Source organism: Schistocerca piceifrons, chromosome 3, assembly GCF_021461385.2.
Source record: "Schistocerca piceifrons isolate TAMUIC-IGC-003096 chromosome 3, iqSchPice1.1, whole genome shotgun sequence".
Lineage (NCBI taxonomy): Eukaryota > Metazoa > Arthropoda > Insecta > Orthoptera > Acrididae > Schistocerca > Schistocerca piceifrons.
Window position 1 is genome coordinate 503,357,996 of NC_060140.1, and position 18,188 is coordinate 503,376,183.

Below are 18,188 nucleotides of genomic sequence, written 5' to 3' on the forward strand. Positions count from 1 at the left end.
AACAGATGAAATAAAAACTTCTGAGTTATAATTCGACACAGCAGACTGCTGTGATTTAATTCAGCTTTTAATCACAGGAACATCTGGCAACTCAGTCTCTGCCCACAGTGCACATGTGGAGGCCTTTCTGTGGCTCTGACACTATGAGTGCTGCTTTCTTCCAACTGCGAGCATCTGCCCATGCACGCAAATTACCTGCTCCTGGCCTGATAAAATTTGATGCTGCCACACGATTATCATTACTTGCGTCTTGTAGCAATGGCAACAGCATCTCCCATCACCTGAAGTCGAACAGTTGTATCAATGAAATATTGTGGGATTTGCACAGTAAGATCTGGCAGCAAACCCGAGAAGAGTATTTGCAAGACCTAGAACTAGCTGCATTGAGACCTCATAATTTGGAATGAGCTATAGAAGAAGAGGGATGATATATCACGATGTAAAGGAGTATAAAAGGCTGAGATAAATACAAAAGTATAACACTAATGGATAGAGAACTAGTATACACACTGAGCAGTGGGAAAGCAAGATACACTACAGTTATTATTTGTAAGCTATAAAATACAATGACATTGTCCTGTAGAACATCACACTGTCGCATCTTAAGGTAAACTTTACTATATGCCATGTGTGCCCTGCACTTGTTCATGATATAGGACAGATGTTACCACAGTATGTCCATGTCAAGTTGGAGGCAGCCAGTGAGTGGACAGCATGTGGTAGCTTATGAACAGCTGTTCTACAGCACATTTGCACATTTTATGTTCTAATATTGTTCAAGATTTCATCTGAAATATGAATATTGGTTGTGATGACAAAATTATACTAATTACTCATGTTATACAGATGGCTTTGTCTTCTATTCTGCCTTTTTTTCCAGGCACTTCTTTTATTTATATAAATGTCACTTTTGCATTGTGTGGAAGTACTGTTAACGATTTCATCTCAAAAACTGAACCTACATTGTGGTGACAGACTGATCTGTAGTGTAAACTAAGGTCTAGCATAGATTTGAAGGTGAAAGTTTGGTTGTGACTTGGAAAATCCAGTGAATGTGAATACCAAGTCTAGATTTTGGTGACAAACTGATACTTAGCACAGCTTATGTCTAGGTTAGTTAGGAAAGTGACAAATTGGTTGAGAGTTGCCAAAGTCAGTGAATGTGAATCTGTAAATGTAGATTGTGGTGATAAACTTATCTGTAGCATAGTGGGAGGTGTAGCTTAGGTTGAATGGTGATGTTCTGTTGTGAGTTGAGTTGGCAAAGCCGACATGTGTGAAAGTGAGGTATCAGAGGTGGTGAAAAACTGATTTATAGTGTAACCAGAGGGTCATGTTAACCTGGAAGCAGACACTTTCATTTTCCAGTATTTTCTGTTTGTTTGTGTCCAGAGTCCTGCAGCATGTGTGTCACAATAAAAATATTTATTACATGTTTGTGTGTATTTGCCCCTGCAAAAGATGTGTTTTTCTCTGAACATTCAGTTTTATTGCACTGTAACACTTAGTACATTAATGTCGATGTGGTGGTGCAACAACCACTTCTCATTGACGACACCCTGTGCTACTCAGAGAGCAGCTTCACAGTAAAGCCACCAGAGGGCAGCTGCTCCAGGCAGTCCAGGACGTTCGTCAGTGTGCACATCGTAGGAGATGCACATATGTGGAACTATCTTTTTCTACCAAAGCTGCAAGGGCAGTCACTCAAAAATTTGTAACTCTATGCCATGGCCTGTTTACTTTGAAGCAGTGGATCTCAAAGCCATAATCTTTCCAGTGTGCAACCGAAGATCACCACTGACATCATTCATGACTTCACAGCTCTGGCAATTGCCTGACCACTTGGATCTGTGATGGCATTTTGATCAGCTCCCTGAAGAGTCACATATAACAGGTGTAGGTGAAATAAAGTTAATTGTTGTATGTTTTTACCAGCCATTCAACTCTGCTGTGGCAGTTCCAGAGTCATTCAAAGGAATTGTAAAGTCAATAGCGTGTAAATACCCAGATCAGGCAATACTAGTTGGAGGCGACTTTAACCTACTGAGTATGGACTAGGATGTCTATGAGTTCATTGTGGAGGGCACAGACAGACAGTCATGTGAAATACTTTTGAACAAATTTTCTGAAAACAGTCTTGAGTAGTTAGCTCGGCAGCCCACACACTGTGGAAATATCTTAGACCTTGTAGCTACAAATAGGCCGGACCTTATCAACAATGTCAGTGTAGTTATGGGGATTAGCGATCATGATGTCACTATAGCAACTATGATTCCGAGAGTTAATAAATCAGACAAGAAGAGTAGGAGAGCATTTCTGCTTGAAAAAGCAGATAAGCACTTATTAGCGTCTCACTTAGTTAACTGGCATCACTTAGTTCCAGTAAGATGGCTGTAGAGGAATTATGAGCAAACTTTAAACAGATTGTAAATTGTGGTCTGGAGAGTCATGTGCCTATTAAGTGGATAAAGATTGAAAAGACCCACTATGGTTTATAAACAAGATTCAGAGGCTGCTAAAGAAGCAGAAGCTGTTGCACTCTTGGTTCAAAAGGGAACGCACAAATGATAACAACCGAAGGTTAGTAGAGATTTGTGTGTCTGTGGAAAGATCTATGTTTGAAACATACAACTACTACCACCATCACACCTTAGCAAAAGATCTGGCAGTTGAAGATAGCAGAACAAAAGCCGAAGTTTTAAATTTCATGTTCAAGAAATCATTCACATGAGAGAATCGTACAAACATACGATCATTTGACCATCAGACAAACTCCCGTGTGGAAAACATAATAGAAAGCATCCCTGGTGTAGAGAAACAACTGAAAGATTTGAATGTAAATAAATCACCAGGTCCAAATGGAATCCCAGTTCGATTTTACAAAGAACACTCTACAGCATTGTCCCCTTACCTAGTTTGCATTTATCGTGCATCTCTCACCCAGCACCAAGTCCCAGGCACTGGAAAAAAGTGCAGGTGACTCCGGTATAAGAAGGGTAAAAGAATGGACTCACAAAATTACAGACCAATATCCCTAACTTCTGTTTGCTGCGGAATTCTTCAACATATTCTCAGTTCGAATATAATAAACTTTCTTCATACTGAGAAGCTTATGTTCATGAATCAGCATGGTTGTAGAAAGCATCACTTGCGTGATACTCGGCTTGCCCTTTTCACTGTTTCACATGATATACTGTGAACTATGGATGAAGGGCAACAGGCAGATTCCATATTTCTAAATTTCCAGAAAGCATTTGACACGGTGCCTTGTTGCAGGCTGTTAATGAAAATATGAGTAAATGGAATAAGTTCAAAGATATGTGAGTGGCTCAAAGACTTTTTATTTCATAGAACCCAGTATGTTGTCCTCAATGGTGAGTGTTCATCAGAGACGAGGGTATCACCAGGAGTGCTCCAGGGAAGTGCAATAGGACCACTGTTGTTCTCTATATACATAAACGATTTAGCAGACAGAGTGGGCAGCAATATGCGGTTGTTTGCTGATGATGCTGTGGTGTATGGTGAGGTGTCAAAGTTGAACGACTGTAGGAAGATACAAGATGACCTACACAACGTTTCCATTTGGTGTAATGAATGGCAAGTAGCCCTAAATGTGGAAAAATGTAAGTTAATGCAGATGAGTAGGAGGATCAAACCTTTAATGTTTGCATGCAGTAGTACTAGTGTCCTGCTCGACACAGTCAAATCATTTAAATATATGGGCATAACGTTGAAAAAATATATGATATGGAACAAGCATATGAGAACTGTGATAGGGAAGGTGTATGATTGACTTCGGTTTATTGGAAGAATTGTAGGAAAGTGGTTCACCTGTAAAGGAGATTGCATATAGGACACTGGTGAGGGCCATTCTTGAGTACTGCTTGAGTGTTTGGGATCTATACCAGCTCAGATTAAAGAAACACATTGAAGCAATTCAGAGGTGGGCTGCTAGATTTGTTACTGGTAGGTTCGAACAACATGTAAGTGTTACGGAGATACTTCGGGAACTCAAATGGGAATCCCTGGAGGGAAGGTGACATTCTTTTCGAGAAACACTACTGAGAAAATTTGGAGAACTGGCATTTGAAGCTGATTGTTGAATGAGTCTACTGCCATTGCACGTAAGGACCACGAAGATAAGATACGAGAAATTAGGGCTCATGTGGAGGCATATAGACAGTCGTTTTTCCCTCACTCTATTTGTGAGTGGAACAGGAAAGGAAATGACTAATAATGGCACAGGGTACCATTCACCATACCGTGGCTTGTAGAGTATATATGTAGATGTAGATGTAGAGTGGTAATTGGTGACTATTCCATACTTTTTCCAGGCTGTAGAAATTCTGTTTTGGACTTCAAAATATTTTCTTACTTGCTCAGCAGGAGTTAATTTCATATTCAAAAGGGACTAATACAGCTGAGTTTCATAGCAAAATTTACAAGTTACTTTTCAAAAGAGTGCTTTTTTGGTTAAGTTTAAGTCAAGAAGAAACCTTGTGGTGTGTAATTCATTACTACACTTCTCCAGTGAATGTAAGCCATGTTTCTGTTGTAATAAAATTAATTTATGTACATGAGAATGTGTCGGTTGTCAGACAGTGATTAAATATGTTAAGTGCTACCTTATTCTCCATGTTGGTTATCTCTGGTGTATTGGAGGTAGCAGTTACTGTTTTGTTAAATAACTTAATATTACTCCCGTGATGAAGACAAAAACATTGTTACATTATGGCTATACATATCAAATGTTCCACCATCAAATTTTTCCATGACCGCTCAAAACAGATTTTACCAACATGCACTATGAGGTTTGAGCATAAACAGCTCATTGTAAAGTTGTACAAAATCTTGTGCTACCTTTGATACAGATGCATCTTGGGGAACAATTAGTATTTAAGTATATACTACCAAATGAAACACATGAAAGTATGAAGCAATTATTACATTGCACTTATATCAAGGAGACACAAGATCAGACATCATCCTACCCCATGCTGCTTTTGGTTGTCTGGAGTTTTCTGTAATCATTGCAGATGGGTTTCTTTTAGTGTAATGTTCATTTCCAGAGCTATAAGAAACAGTTGTATTAAGATATGCATGATATGTAAAAGACATGAGAATTTACATTCAAATCAGTACAGCTTTCATCAAGGGCATTTTTGCACGATAGTTCATACAATAAGTGCATGTATTGTTTACTTTAATTCACGTGTGATAATTCCAGAATGAGATTTTCACTCTGCAGCAGAGTGTGCACTGATATGAAACTTCCTGGCAGATTAAAACTGTGTGCCGGACTGAGACTCGAACTCAGGACCTTTGCCTTTCGCAGGCAAGTGCTCTACCAACTGAGCTACCCAGGCACAACTCACAAGTTCGAGTCTCGGACCGGCACACAGTTTTAATCTGCCTGGACGTCACATGTGATGAATTTGTGATTAAATGACTTGTAGTATCTGCCTGCAATCTGATTGTGTATATCCAGTATAAAGTAATGCATAATGTGCTTTGTTTGTGAAATGATGATACATGGGTGAAATTCATTTCTTTATGTTACTTTAATTCGGGTTAAAGTAAGTGTTCCATCAGGGACAATATGGAATGTTATGTTTCAGTGGTGTTTGCGTATCAGAAGAAAGATAATATCCAGTTTTTATTCAAAATCATGTTAATTAAGTTTAAAGGATGACATAGTCAGCAGTTAATAAATAGTCACACGAGATTTCATGTTTCAGACCTCATCCAGTTATGTACCATAAAAATGGGTTAAATTTGGTCACTTTTTAACGTTTTTTTATGAATTTTAATGTGAAGATGAAAACTAAATGTTGTAATTGAATTATAGACCATTTACCTCATAGTGATGTGAAAACATAACTGTAGCATTTTGTTTGCTGTATAAAATTTTTAGCTGTGGCGAAAGTTTCCGAGGAAATGGGGTAACTCTGGTCAGCAATAAAATATTATGAAAAGATGAAGTTACATCCACCTGCATTAACATTGGCCACTTAAAATGAACATTATAAGATCACAATAACTTTCTCTAACTGGCTTGGACTAAATGTTGTATTAGGAAATTAAATACGCAAATAATTTTATTATTCAGTGAATTGGAAAGTAAGCTGAAACAACATCATAGCCTATAGGTTAAATACAGTTCTTTTTATTGGAAGACATTCTTGAAAAGATATGTCATGAAATTTAAGAGTTTCAGAATATAAATTTCTAATTAAAAATAATGATAAGAAAATTAACAGACCTCCACAGAAAGGATGCGAGAACACTGGATGTTTCCTGTATGAATTTCTTTCGTTTTGTCCTGTAGAAGGTGTGGAGTATATTTTGGAGGCCTGGTGTAATGATATTTTCCTTTTCAAAATCTCTTCTAATGCATTTTGTAAATCAATTTGGTTGCAACTACAATATGCATACCCTCCTACTTTTCATAGGTACTTTCGGCTTGACCAGCGTTACTCTGAAAATTCACATTGCTGGTCTTAAAACTAACTTAGCCAAACACTACCTGTTGTTTATGTACATTTTGTGTGTGTGTGTGTGTGTGTGTGTGTGTGTGTGTGTGTGTGTGTGTGTGTGTGTGTGTGTTAATATATACTTGCACAGCAGTTCTTTTACGGTGGTAATGGCTTACAAAATTCGGTTTCAGCTATGCAAACGTTTGTTTTCATACTTCAGCACAGTGTTATTTCATGCTGACCGGAAATCCAAAATCACTGTACAGCAGTTTTTGTGCGCAAATCAAGTGAAATAATGAGGATGTCAGAGACGTCTGCCCACTACACATTACTGCTTTCAAATTAATTATACCCTGAATTCAACAGATGGCAGCACAAAATAAATAAATAAATAAATAAATTGATGGCCTACTGCTACTGACTGAAATTACCCCAGGTGGCCAAAGTAAGCACATTTTATGGTACACTGAGCAAAGTTGCGTGAATGATACTGAAGTCATCAAGACCAAAACACAGTTTGGATGATTCTTCAGCAATATAAATATATTTTTGTGAAATAATTTAAGATATTGTTTCTCAAGGTTTATTGTGATAATTCAAAACTGTTGCTATTGTAGAGACCCTGGTTGAGATACAGTTTTACTGAAAATAGACCTCTACATCTGCATACCATATTGTAAACAATGTGTAGGACATATGAATCATCAGACAATTTCTTCAGTTTTTGTATAAAAACAGACTCAGTGGTAACTCGGAAACATACACTCCTGGAAATGGAAAAAAGAACACATTGACACCGGTGTGTCAGACCCACCATACTTGCTCCGGACACTGCGAGAGGGCTGTACAAGCAATGATCACACGCACGGCACAGGGGACACACCAGGAACCGCGGTGTTGGCCGTCGAATGGCGCTAGCTGCGCAGCATTTGTGCACCGCCGCCGTCTGTGTCAGCCAGTTTGCCGTGGCATACGGAGCTCCATCGCAGTCTTTAACACTGGTAGCATGCCGCGACAGCGTGGACGTGAACCATATGTGCAGTTGACGGACTTTGAGCGAGGGCGTATAGTGGGCATGCGGGAGGCCGGGTGGACGTACCGCCGAATTGCTCAACACGTGGGGCGTGAGGTCTCCACAGTACATCGATGTTGGCGCCAGTGGACGGCGGAAGGTGCACGTGCCCGTCGACCTGGGACCGGACCGCAGCGACGCACGGATGCACGCCAAGACCGTAGGATCCTACGCAGTGCCGTAGGGGACCGCACCGCCACTTCCCAGCAAATTAGGGACACTGTTGCTCCTGGGGTATCGGCGAGGACCATTCGCAACCGTCTCCATGAAGCTGGGCTACGGTCCCGCACACCGTTAGGCCGTCTTCCGCTCACGCCCCAACATCGTGCAGCCCGCCTCCAGTGGTATCGCAACAGGCGTGAATGGAGGGACGAATGGAGACGTGTCGTCTTCAGCGATGAGAGTCGCTTCTGCCTTGGTGCCAATGAGGGTCGTATGCGTGTTTGGCGCCGTGCAGGTGAGCGCCACAATCATGACTGCATACGACCGAGGCACACAGGGCCAACACCCGGCATCATGGTGTGGGGAGCGATCTCCTACACTGGCCGTACACCACTGGTGATCGTCGAGGGGACACTGAATAGTGCACGGTACATCCAAACCGTCATCGAACCCATCGTTCTACCATTCCTAGATCGGCAAGGGAACTTGCTGTTCCAACAGGACAATGCACGTCCGCATGTATCCCGTGCCACCCAACGTGCTCTAGAAGGTGTAAGTCAACTACCCTGGCCAGCAAGATCTCCGGATCTGTCCCCCATTGAGCATGTTTGGGACTGGATGAAGCGTCGTCTCACGCGGTCTGCACGTCCAGCACGAACGCTGGTCCAACTGAGGCGCCAGGTGGAAATGGCATGGCAAGCCGTTCCACAGGACTACATCCAGCATCTCTACGATCGTCTCCATGGGAGAATAGCAGCCTGCATTGCTGCGAAAGGTGGATATACACTGTACTAGTGCCGACATTGTGCATGCTCTGTTGCCTGTGTCTATGTGCCTGTGGTTCTGTCAGTGTGATCATGTGATGTATCTGACCCCAGGAATGTTTCAATAAAGTTTCCCCTTCCTGGGACAATGAATTCACGGTCTTCTTATTTCAATTTCCAGGAGTGTATGTTATTGTGGCAGCAGTTAATACTTTCAGTTGCCTCAAATTGGTTTTTGTTTTCCAGACTGTGTCAGCAAGTGTTGAGCCATAAAAGCAATGCAAAAGTTTGTGTGTGTGTGTGTGTGTGTGTGTGTGTGTGTGTGTGTGTGATAGAGAGAGAGAGAGAGAGAGAGAGAGAGAGAGAGAGAGAGTGTTCACGCGCACGTGCACATGCCACGTACTTGAAGAGAAGCTATAATAAATACATAAGTTTAATATGTACGAGGTTTTTTTAGAAGTAAAAATGTCAGTAACTCAAATGTTAATTTGATCTCCATTATACATTACTGTACATGCACCTACTGGCCAGCATGTACACAACCATGAACTATTACCTCCCTTTCATGTGAGAACTGACTCATTCATCATCTTATCAGGAGACATGATTAATCCCATTTCTAGCACTGTTCAACTTGACATTTTTCCCACATATAAAGCTCTTTGAGAGAGGAAAGTATATTCAGTAGAAGCATAACTTTAAATTTATAGTCTCTTATGTGCCCATGCAGACACCAACACGCGCAACTTCTGAATTAGACTGAAATTAAGTATTTGGTGCTTTAAAACAAGGTAAAGATGGATTCCATGTCCAATGTAAATCAGTTAAAAAACGATTATACTTTAATTGTGTCAAATAATAAAAAAAGTTACTTGTAATAATAGATTGTGGTTTATTCCCCTTTGCATAATATCAGTTTTCAAAGGGACTGTATTAAGATCTGTGAACGTAACACATTGCTGTCATTTGGAATGTCAGTTTGTTATTTACTGTGATGTGGTGTACACATTGCATTGTTTGTTACAGGCAGTGCCACAGGATATTAATGATACAGAGACATGTGAAGGATCCACCAGTCCTTGCTCAGAAGGCCAAGAAGTTGAATGTCTCTCGTCTCCAAGTATGCAAGGGGGCTCTGATATTATTGATGAAGATCTGGCTGAAGATAACTACAATTTGCCTCCAGATACAGTTGTTGGAACAGTGGACGGTAATTTTGATACAAAATACTTGTCAGAATTTGTTGCAATAAATAATGTTGGAGCAGGATTTGATTTTGCAGCAAGCAGATAACTCTCTTTTGAGAACAAGTTTATCTCTTGTGATGTTTTATATTTACCAGATTTTGAAGATTATAATGGTTTTATTCCATGAGGTGGTGGGTTTGGCAATTATTCTTATTAGTGGCAGATAACTTGTAAAAATTAATTTACAATATTTTTTTATATTGCTACGACATAAACTGCTGCATTAAATATTTTACAACTGCATTACATTTTGCTCAACTTAGCTAAATACCAAGTCTCATTACTTTTATAGTAACCTTCTCCTATCAAAAGGAAAACAATTAACAATAAATTATTGTTAAAAATACAGCATCTGTGGCTCATCATGCAGCTTGTCCTCTTATTATCTATGACCTACTCAGCAGACGCAACAGCGACCAGTCTGTGCTTCACGGCAAACAAACCCCAATTGACTGTGATGCTCGCTGACTCTCACAAAATAAAATGAAATAAAGTGTTAAACAAGAACCAGAACCTTTTGATAGAAAAAATAAAGGTTTTACATACCAGTCCAGTAAAAAAAGAACTTCCTCGTAAAGAATTAGCATGGGCCAAGGACAAGCCACTCATGAGAAACCAGATGGTTGATTGGAAGTAACACATATGAACATGTAGATTCCCCTTCCTAGGTATCCAAAATAGCATTAAACACTTTACCACAGTCTGAGCAGACAACACAAGTAGAATCTGCTTGTATATACATACTCTCAGGTCATCCATGTGATGCATGGTGGGGGAGAGGGGTGGGGAATGCCTTGTGATGACATATTAGTACCTTGTAAAGGTACACCAGTCTGGTGTGACAGTAGAAGACAGCAAAAGGAAAGCTAAAGTTTTAAATTTCACATTTAAGAAACCATTTGTTTAGGAGCATCTTACAGATGTACTGTGGTTTGACTGTAGCACAAACTCCCGTATAGAGCACGCACACAGGCATTCCTTGGCATTGAAAATCAGCTGCCATAGTTGAAGACAAATAAGCCATCAGGTACAAAAGGAATCCAAATTCAGTTTTACAGGGAGCACTCTTTGGCACTGGCCCCATTTTCAGGTTGCATTTATTGTGAATTTCTCGGTCTGTGGAATGTCTTAAGTGAATGGAAAGAAGTGCAGGTGACCACTGTATATAAGAAGAGTAAAAGAACAGACCCCAAAATTATAGACTAACGTCCTTATTGTTGGTTTGTTGAAGAATTATTGAGCATATTCTAAGTTTGAATATAACAGAATGTCCAAAACTGTCCAAATTTGTTACTTTCGAATACATTGTGGTAGTGAACAGTGATCAATGTGTTACAAATATTTACTATCAAAAACAGTCTTGATCACAATTTATTTATTACAGTGACTGGTTTCGACCACTGTTGTGGTCATCTTCAGACCAATGAGTAAGAACCTCCTTCTGGTGGCAAATCACTACTCAAATTGTGTGATTGCCATCAGAAGGAGGTTCTTACTCATTATATATACCATTCACAGTAATTATTGAGAAAAGTGAAAGTATTTTGTTTATAGTAAATCTTCATATGCTGCAGATGTAAGTCTTTTGTGTAATGGACATTAATGAAACTGTTTTATAAGTGCAGCTTTGAATGTGATTTTTTCCTTAGCACACAATTTAGAAATTTTGTGTCTGTAATCATTATAATCATTTTTCATCTCATTTCAGTGTTAGAAGGATCATCTCCAAAAGTCCAAATAAAAATGCATTCTGAATCACTTGAAGACAGTCACGATGGAAAATCATCACAGAAGAGTGTTAAAACTATATTGTCACAACTATTGCCTTCTGCCACATCTTCAGCTCCTATACAGGTTTGCGTATAATGTAGTATGTAATTTCTTTTCATCTTCTTTTTATTTGCGATATAGAATCCAAAATAATATTTCAGAAACTGTATGATGACCGTCATTTCAATTATTTCTTCTTTAGCTGAACAGAGTTCAGCAACATGATCCTACTATGCAAATATCCAGTATCTAAAATGCTTTCTAAGCTGTTTCATCCTGAATTCATCTTCTAATGACAAAATCCATATTCATTATGAAACATATAAACATTTGAATTATATACAGTGTGTTTCAGGACCTCACTGAAAAACATTGAACAGTGAAGTCACCCATATAAGATCATTTTTTATCAAGGTACATACAGTCTTTAATACATCCTTAACATTATAGCAATGAATAACTACAGTTGCACAAAAATTACCATTTATTATTATTAGGCATGCCCTGACAGTAAATATCGCGAATGGTTCAAAAATATACCATGTGCCTCAATGCGTGCAGCACACCATTGCCCATACTACTCTGGAGAGCATGTCAACACTTTGTCAGATGTGGTGGAATTGATCAGTGATTCAGGCTATCAACTCGATTCAAGTTGGAAGTGGAATAATGTAAACCATACTCTTGATATGAAAATTTTGTGAGGCTTCTGGATGAGTCCTTCCTGGAAACTACCAGAATACACATACATCTGGATGACTACATTGTCCTAACCAATTAGACTGTAGTGGCACTACAGTCAACATGCAGTAATCAAGATATGTCAAATCAGGCAAATGTGCTGGAAAAACAACATGCCCTCCACGTCGTATCCAGTGTTCCCAAACATTGACAGTTAGTTGCACTCTTGCATCAACATTGAAGTGTGCTGGGACTCCATCGTGCTGGAAACAGAGGCCTCTGCACACAGCAAGCAGTAGACTGTCCAGCAGGTCTGGAAATGTGCTCTGCAGGAATTGCAAGTGAGCTGTTCCCGTTAATGTAGGTAACAGTTTTACAGGTCCTAGTAGAAGATTATCTACAATTCCCATCCATATTTTTATGGAGAATCTTCATTGGCACAATCTAACAGCAACCACATGCAGGTTTTCATAGTGTCTGATGTGGCTTTTTCTGCTGTTAAAATACCCATCTTTTGTAAAGGAGGCCATATCTGTAGATAAAACAGCTGTATGGAAGGAAACATCATTCACACTTTTGTGTCCAAATCGCTGCACAAACTGCATAAGATGTTGGTAACAAGCTAGTCCTAAATCTACAGATCAATTCACCTTCAAAATCTGATGTTCTGACATGACACTTACCGCCACCAACATGCCGGGGTGCAAACTCCCTGTTTCTTGTAAGCATCCATGAATTGCAGAAGAGTTAGTGGATGTCTTCTGTTAGGGAACCAATTTTCCTACATATGAGGAGCTGTTATTCCATTTCCCGTCCCCTTACCATAACACACAATCATGTTGGTGACTTCATCAAATCCATACCCCATGATTCATTGAATTAAAACAACAAGACGACCTGAATTGAAGATTAGTAAGATGCACAATGCTGAAGATACAGTATTATAAGAACATAAGCTGACAGCAACACTGATAAGACACCCACCATTGAAGATACACTATTATAAGAACACAAGCTGACTGCAGCACTGATAAGATGCGCACCACTGAAGGCACCGTATTACAGTGGCACAAGCTGAGTGACAGGCCAGGTACGATTCCACAGAGTAATGACCTACCTGCACAGCAGGTCACTAGGTGGTGGTGCACATAATGACCATGCACATAACTCATAAACAGTGGACCAAAACAAATGTTCCATAATAAAAAATTATCATCAAAGTTTGATCTATTGTCCCTCAAAGTTTGGCGGGGAGGTCCTGAAACACCCTGTATATGTATAGTCATTGGTTAGATAATACGAAATCCAAACTTTTTCTGATTGAAGAGCTGGGATACTTATTCCAGAATTTTGCATCAAGTTTGAAGATGCTTTCATTTAAGATTAGTTTAATGTCAATGATATTCATATGAGGGTGATTTTGAGACAAATAACTTTTTTACAGAGTCCACTGAGTCCCCAGGAGCATCATCTGCCACCAACAGATGGAGCTGTACCAATTGTTGTGTATGAAACTGAACCTTCTTCTATTATTGCATATGCATTGAGTTCACAGGATTATCGGCGATTTCATGATGAAATGAATAATGATCAGGTCATGTCAAGGTATGTCTTTAAATAAAACATACATATAACAATGTAAAGTCTTTGGTGGATTATAAATAATGGGAGAACTGAAAATGATGACTCACCTTATAACTGAGGTGCTGAGTGACCGATACATACATAAACAAGACTGAACATTTTGTGAAGCTTCTGGATGAGTCCTTCCTGGGAACTAACAGAATACACGTACACCTGGATGGCTACATTGTCCCAACCAATGTCAGTGTAGTGGCACTACAATCAACATGCAGCACAGTCAGTCGGGACAGGGTAGCCATGCACAAATGTAGATATGTGTTGGTATTCTGTTAGCTCTGGAGAAGAACCCATCCAGTAGCTTGACAACATAATAAGTTATCTGAATAAGACATGAAATGGTATTGTACTTTAAAAGATAATTCAGTGTCGCAATAAGTTCAGTTAAGTAAAACAATCAATAAATATATGGCTGTGGTGGTTCAGGAGTTAGGGCACAGTGCTATAGCCCTGGAGGTCCTAGGTTCAATCCTGGAGAGGGGTGGGGGATGGAGTAAAAGGTGGCCAGGGCAATGGGCCTGCCATCTTCCTCCTCCCAGTAATGCAACAAAGAAGAAAGGCTGCACTCACTTGCAGCCAGGCCTGTGTTTGTTTGTTCATGTGTATATATGTGTGTACATATGTAAGTTTGCATATATGTTTCACATTCCCCCTAAACCATTGGACTGATTTGAATGAACTTTGTGCACATTTTGCTTACTGTGTGAAAGAACTACCGAGGGGATAAGAAGCACCTACCTATCGAAGGGATGAGGGTGTGGAGGAAAAAGTAGTGTAGCCAATGACACATGAATACCCAGACTTTATTCATCCATTATTTAAGAATGAGAGCACTTATTGATTAGCAACAAACTTCACACACAATTTTGAACCTTTATGGAACTTTTTCTCACTGAGAACCACAACAAAACAATGAAAGGGAAGAAACTTTCTCACTTCCTACATTTTTGCTGTTCATGCAACAAATCCGCCATGTCACGTATCATGTTTTTATTTATTACTTCTGTAATACTAAATGTTTTGATGACACGTTTTACAGATAGTATTCATATGTACCATTGAATGTACCAGCAAAATTATATCATTGTACAACATGCAGTCCAAGAGATACAACATCATAAACACTGAGATATGTGAAAAATTGCCGCATCGTGTGTGACATTTAGACTTATTACTTCTTTGCTAGTAACTCTATTCACAACATTTCACACACAGTATCCACATATGCTGCTGAATGTATCTACTAAATTGTAACATTGGACAACACATAGTTAAGAAGTTACGACAGCATAAACATTAAGCTGCATGAAAACTATAGATATAGATGAAATATGTTAAATATATGTGACGTGCATATGGAGGCAAAGCCATCAGTACAAAACTCCTACAATATTCAAACTTGGTGCACATATTACGTACTATTTGGAAAGAAATATTGTGGGGGTCATAATGAGATACTTTGTATCTGAGTGGAATAACAACATGGTGAGTAAAAAAAAAAAAAAAAGCGGGGGGAGGGTGATGAGGAAGAGATGTTCAAACAGAAAGGGGGAGGGAGAAATGCACAGAAAGGGAAGAGGTGGAGATTTTCAGAGATGGAGGAGGAGGAGATGGACTGAGAGATGGGAAGGAGGAAATGGACAGAGAAAGGCAAAAGGAGATGGACTGAGAGAGAGGGGAGGAGGATATGGTCAGAGAAAGAGGGGGCAGGAGATGGTCAGAGGGAGAGGGAGAGGGGGGGAGAGAGAGAGGGGGGGGGGCAGGTGGTCGAAGAGGGAGGGGGGTAGGAGATAGAGGGGGCAGAAGGAGACGGACTAAGTGAGGTGAGGAGGTGATAAGCTAATAGATTTGGAATAAATACATACTCGAGCAATGTCAGGTAATCAGCTATGTATTTGGTAAGTATGAAAAAAAATTGTACAAGAAAAATTATTAGCAAATAAGTCATTCGGGTTACTCAAATTGCACTATTTATTTGTGATTTTTAAGACTGAAGGTTTTTTCTAAGAACTTTAATTGGTGAAACAGTTTAATGAGCAAGAAAGATGAACTTCTAACAATGATAACTCCAGGGTGGAATATCAACAGTGTAGGAAAAGGTAGATTGCTACTTACCATAAAGATGACACAATTAGAACAAACTTACACATAAGATTTTGGCACAGCCTTTGTCAGAAAAAGAAAGAGAAATACACTCCATTCATTCACACAAGCAAACACACCTACATGCACATTTGCCTACACCAGCAGCTGGGACTGTAATGCAACTATCGTATGGAAAAGAGGCAGCAATCTTAATGGGTGGGATGTGGGGGGGCATGGGAAAAGATAGTAGTGTACGGGTGTGGAGAGGTGAGGGTGAGGGGGGGGGGGGGGGGGGAGAGGAGCACTGCCTGCCAGTGTACAGGGACTAGAATGCCAACAATCACAGTGTTCGGAGGTTGTGGAGTGGGGAGGTGGGGAAAACATGGTGAAAAAGGAGAGAAGTGGGGAAAGATAAACAGGTGCATTGCAGGTGGCAGCAAACATTGAGGATGGGATTTGAGAATGGGGAGGATATGATAGGACAGAGGGGATAGAAACTGTTGGGTGGAGGGTGTGAGGACAGTATGTCACCATAGATTGAGGTCGGGATAATTACAGGAGTGGAGAATGTGTTATAAGGATAGCTTCCATCTGTGCAGTTCAGAAAAGCTGTTGGTGGAGGGAAGGATCCAGATGGCTCGGGTAGTGAAGCATTATATGTTCAGCTGCATGTTGTGCCAGAGGACGGTCTACTTTGCTCTTGGCCACAGCTCGGCTATGGCCATTCATCCTGGTGGACAGTTGGCTGGCAGTCATATCCATATAGAAATCTGTGCAATGTTTGCAGCAGAGCTGGTAAATAAGATAACTGCTTTCACAGGTGGCTTGGCCCTTGATGTAGTAGGATAAACCTGTGACAGTCCTGTCTGATGGACATTAACTACAATATTTCAGTTACAACAACACACCAGTAATATCCTGATTTAACCAACACATTTACTGGGGCTGCCTTATACTTGATAATCAGTCTGAACAATGTTCCTTACAAATATTGTATCGATCATGAAGATATGTGGTAATGTGCGTGTTCAGTACTCCACCAGGCTCCCATGTTCATCTTTCCAGCTTGACACTTGTGGGGTATGGTAATGCTATCTGGAACACTTGTGAGACAGCACATGGGTCACTGCTGCCCATGGAAATGTCGTATGTGTGATTATTGACTAATTTTTGGTTGTTTCAGTGTACATCACATTTAGTAGCATGTGTTACATATCTCCAGCCTACCTCTACTGAATCAATATCGAAAGAACACTGTAGTAAGCCTTATAAGCCTTTTTATTGTCTCTGAATAAACTAAAGGACACCTCCAATTCCTAACAGTATTACTTTTCAATGGCATGCTCTGACAAGTCCCAGTGTATACATAGATATTTGGAACACAACATAGAGTCAAATTCAACATCAGTTATGTGTCATTTAAGTAAAAATATTATTTACATGCAGCACAATTGCACATCACAAACTGCAAAACAATGAATACATTAGGCAGTTGTGATTCATCACACTTGCAGTTTTCATTTGGCAAAGAATGTTACCAGTCTCGTGGCAGGTGCTGTGTTAGATTACGGGAGTTAATGAGCAAGTGTAGCTAGCACTTTTTAAAAGAAGATATTATTGAAAGACGTTGACCATGACATGAAGGTCACTTCACTTAAAAGGCTTATTTGGTGTCTTCAGGTTGATTTTATGAATGTGTGTTGTCTGTTCTTTCAGACATGTTGATTACTGTATAATTAAGTTTCCGTTGGAATGACCTGTGCTCTCTTTGCAGTTCCATCTTACATTTTATTGATTTGATGTAAAAAAATGCTTTTAATTAAGAAAACTTGAAACCTGCTTTGATTTGACACTGAATTCCCAGTAATATTTAGGTCTTAGGTTTGACTGAATAATCTCTCTATTGTATTATTCTTATCAACTATCATGCTTGCTACTGATCTTAGAAGATAACTTGGATAAAAAATAAGAAAAACAGCAAAAACTTGGACTAACGCTGATGAATTGTCATGAATTTGGACTTTTTTGTACCACAGTAATATTACAGAAGAAAGAAAGGTGGGTGACAACTGGTACTGAGGGCTTTGGTGAAGATAACTTGTTGGATAGTCAATTTATTTGAATGATATTGAGTCACATTTTTCAGACAAACAATAATGAAAGGTCATTGTCAAATTAGAGGTAGGTTGTACTGAGACAGGCAGCTTGGTGGTTAAATGTTTATTTTTCTATTATTCACTGGCTGCAACAACAGCTTTTAAACACAGCTTTAACATCAAGGAAGTTTTGC

General features: G+C 39.7%; 1 protein-coding gene across 1 annotated transcript in view; it reads left to right on the forward strand.

Annotated features, from left to right (window-relative positions):
* LOC124788540 (1-phosphatidylinositol 3-phosphate 5-kinase) overlaps positions 1-18,188 on the forward strand; it is a 407,657-nt gene that overhangs the window by 277,413 nt on the left and 112,056 nt on the right. Inside the window, exons 21-23 of the mRNA XM_047255810.1 lie at positions 9,501-9,684; positions 11,430-11,575; positions 13,617-13,777. Of these exons, the coding sequence (XP_047111766.1) occupies positions 9,501-9,684; positions 11,430-11,575; positions 13,617-13,777 (491 nt within the window). The remainder of the gene's footprint in view (positions 1-9,500; positions 9,685-11,429; positions 11,576-13,616; positions 13,778-18,188) is intronic.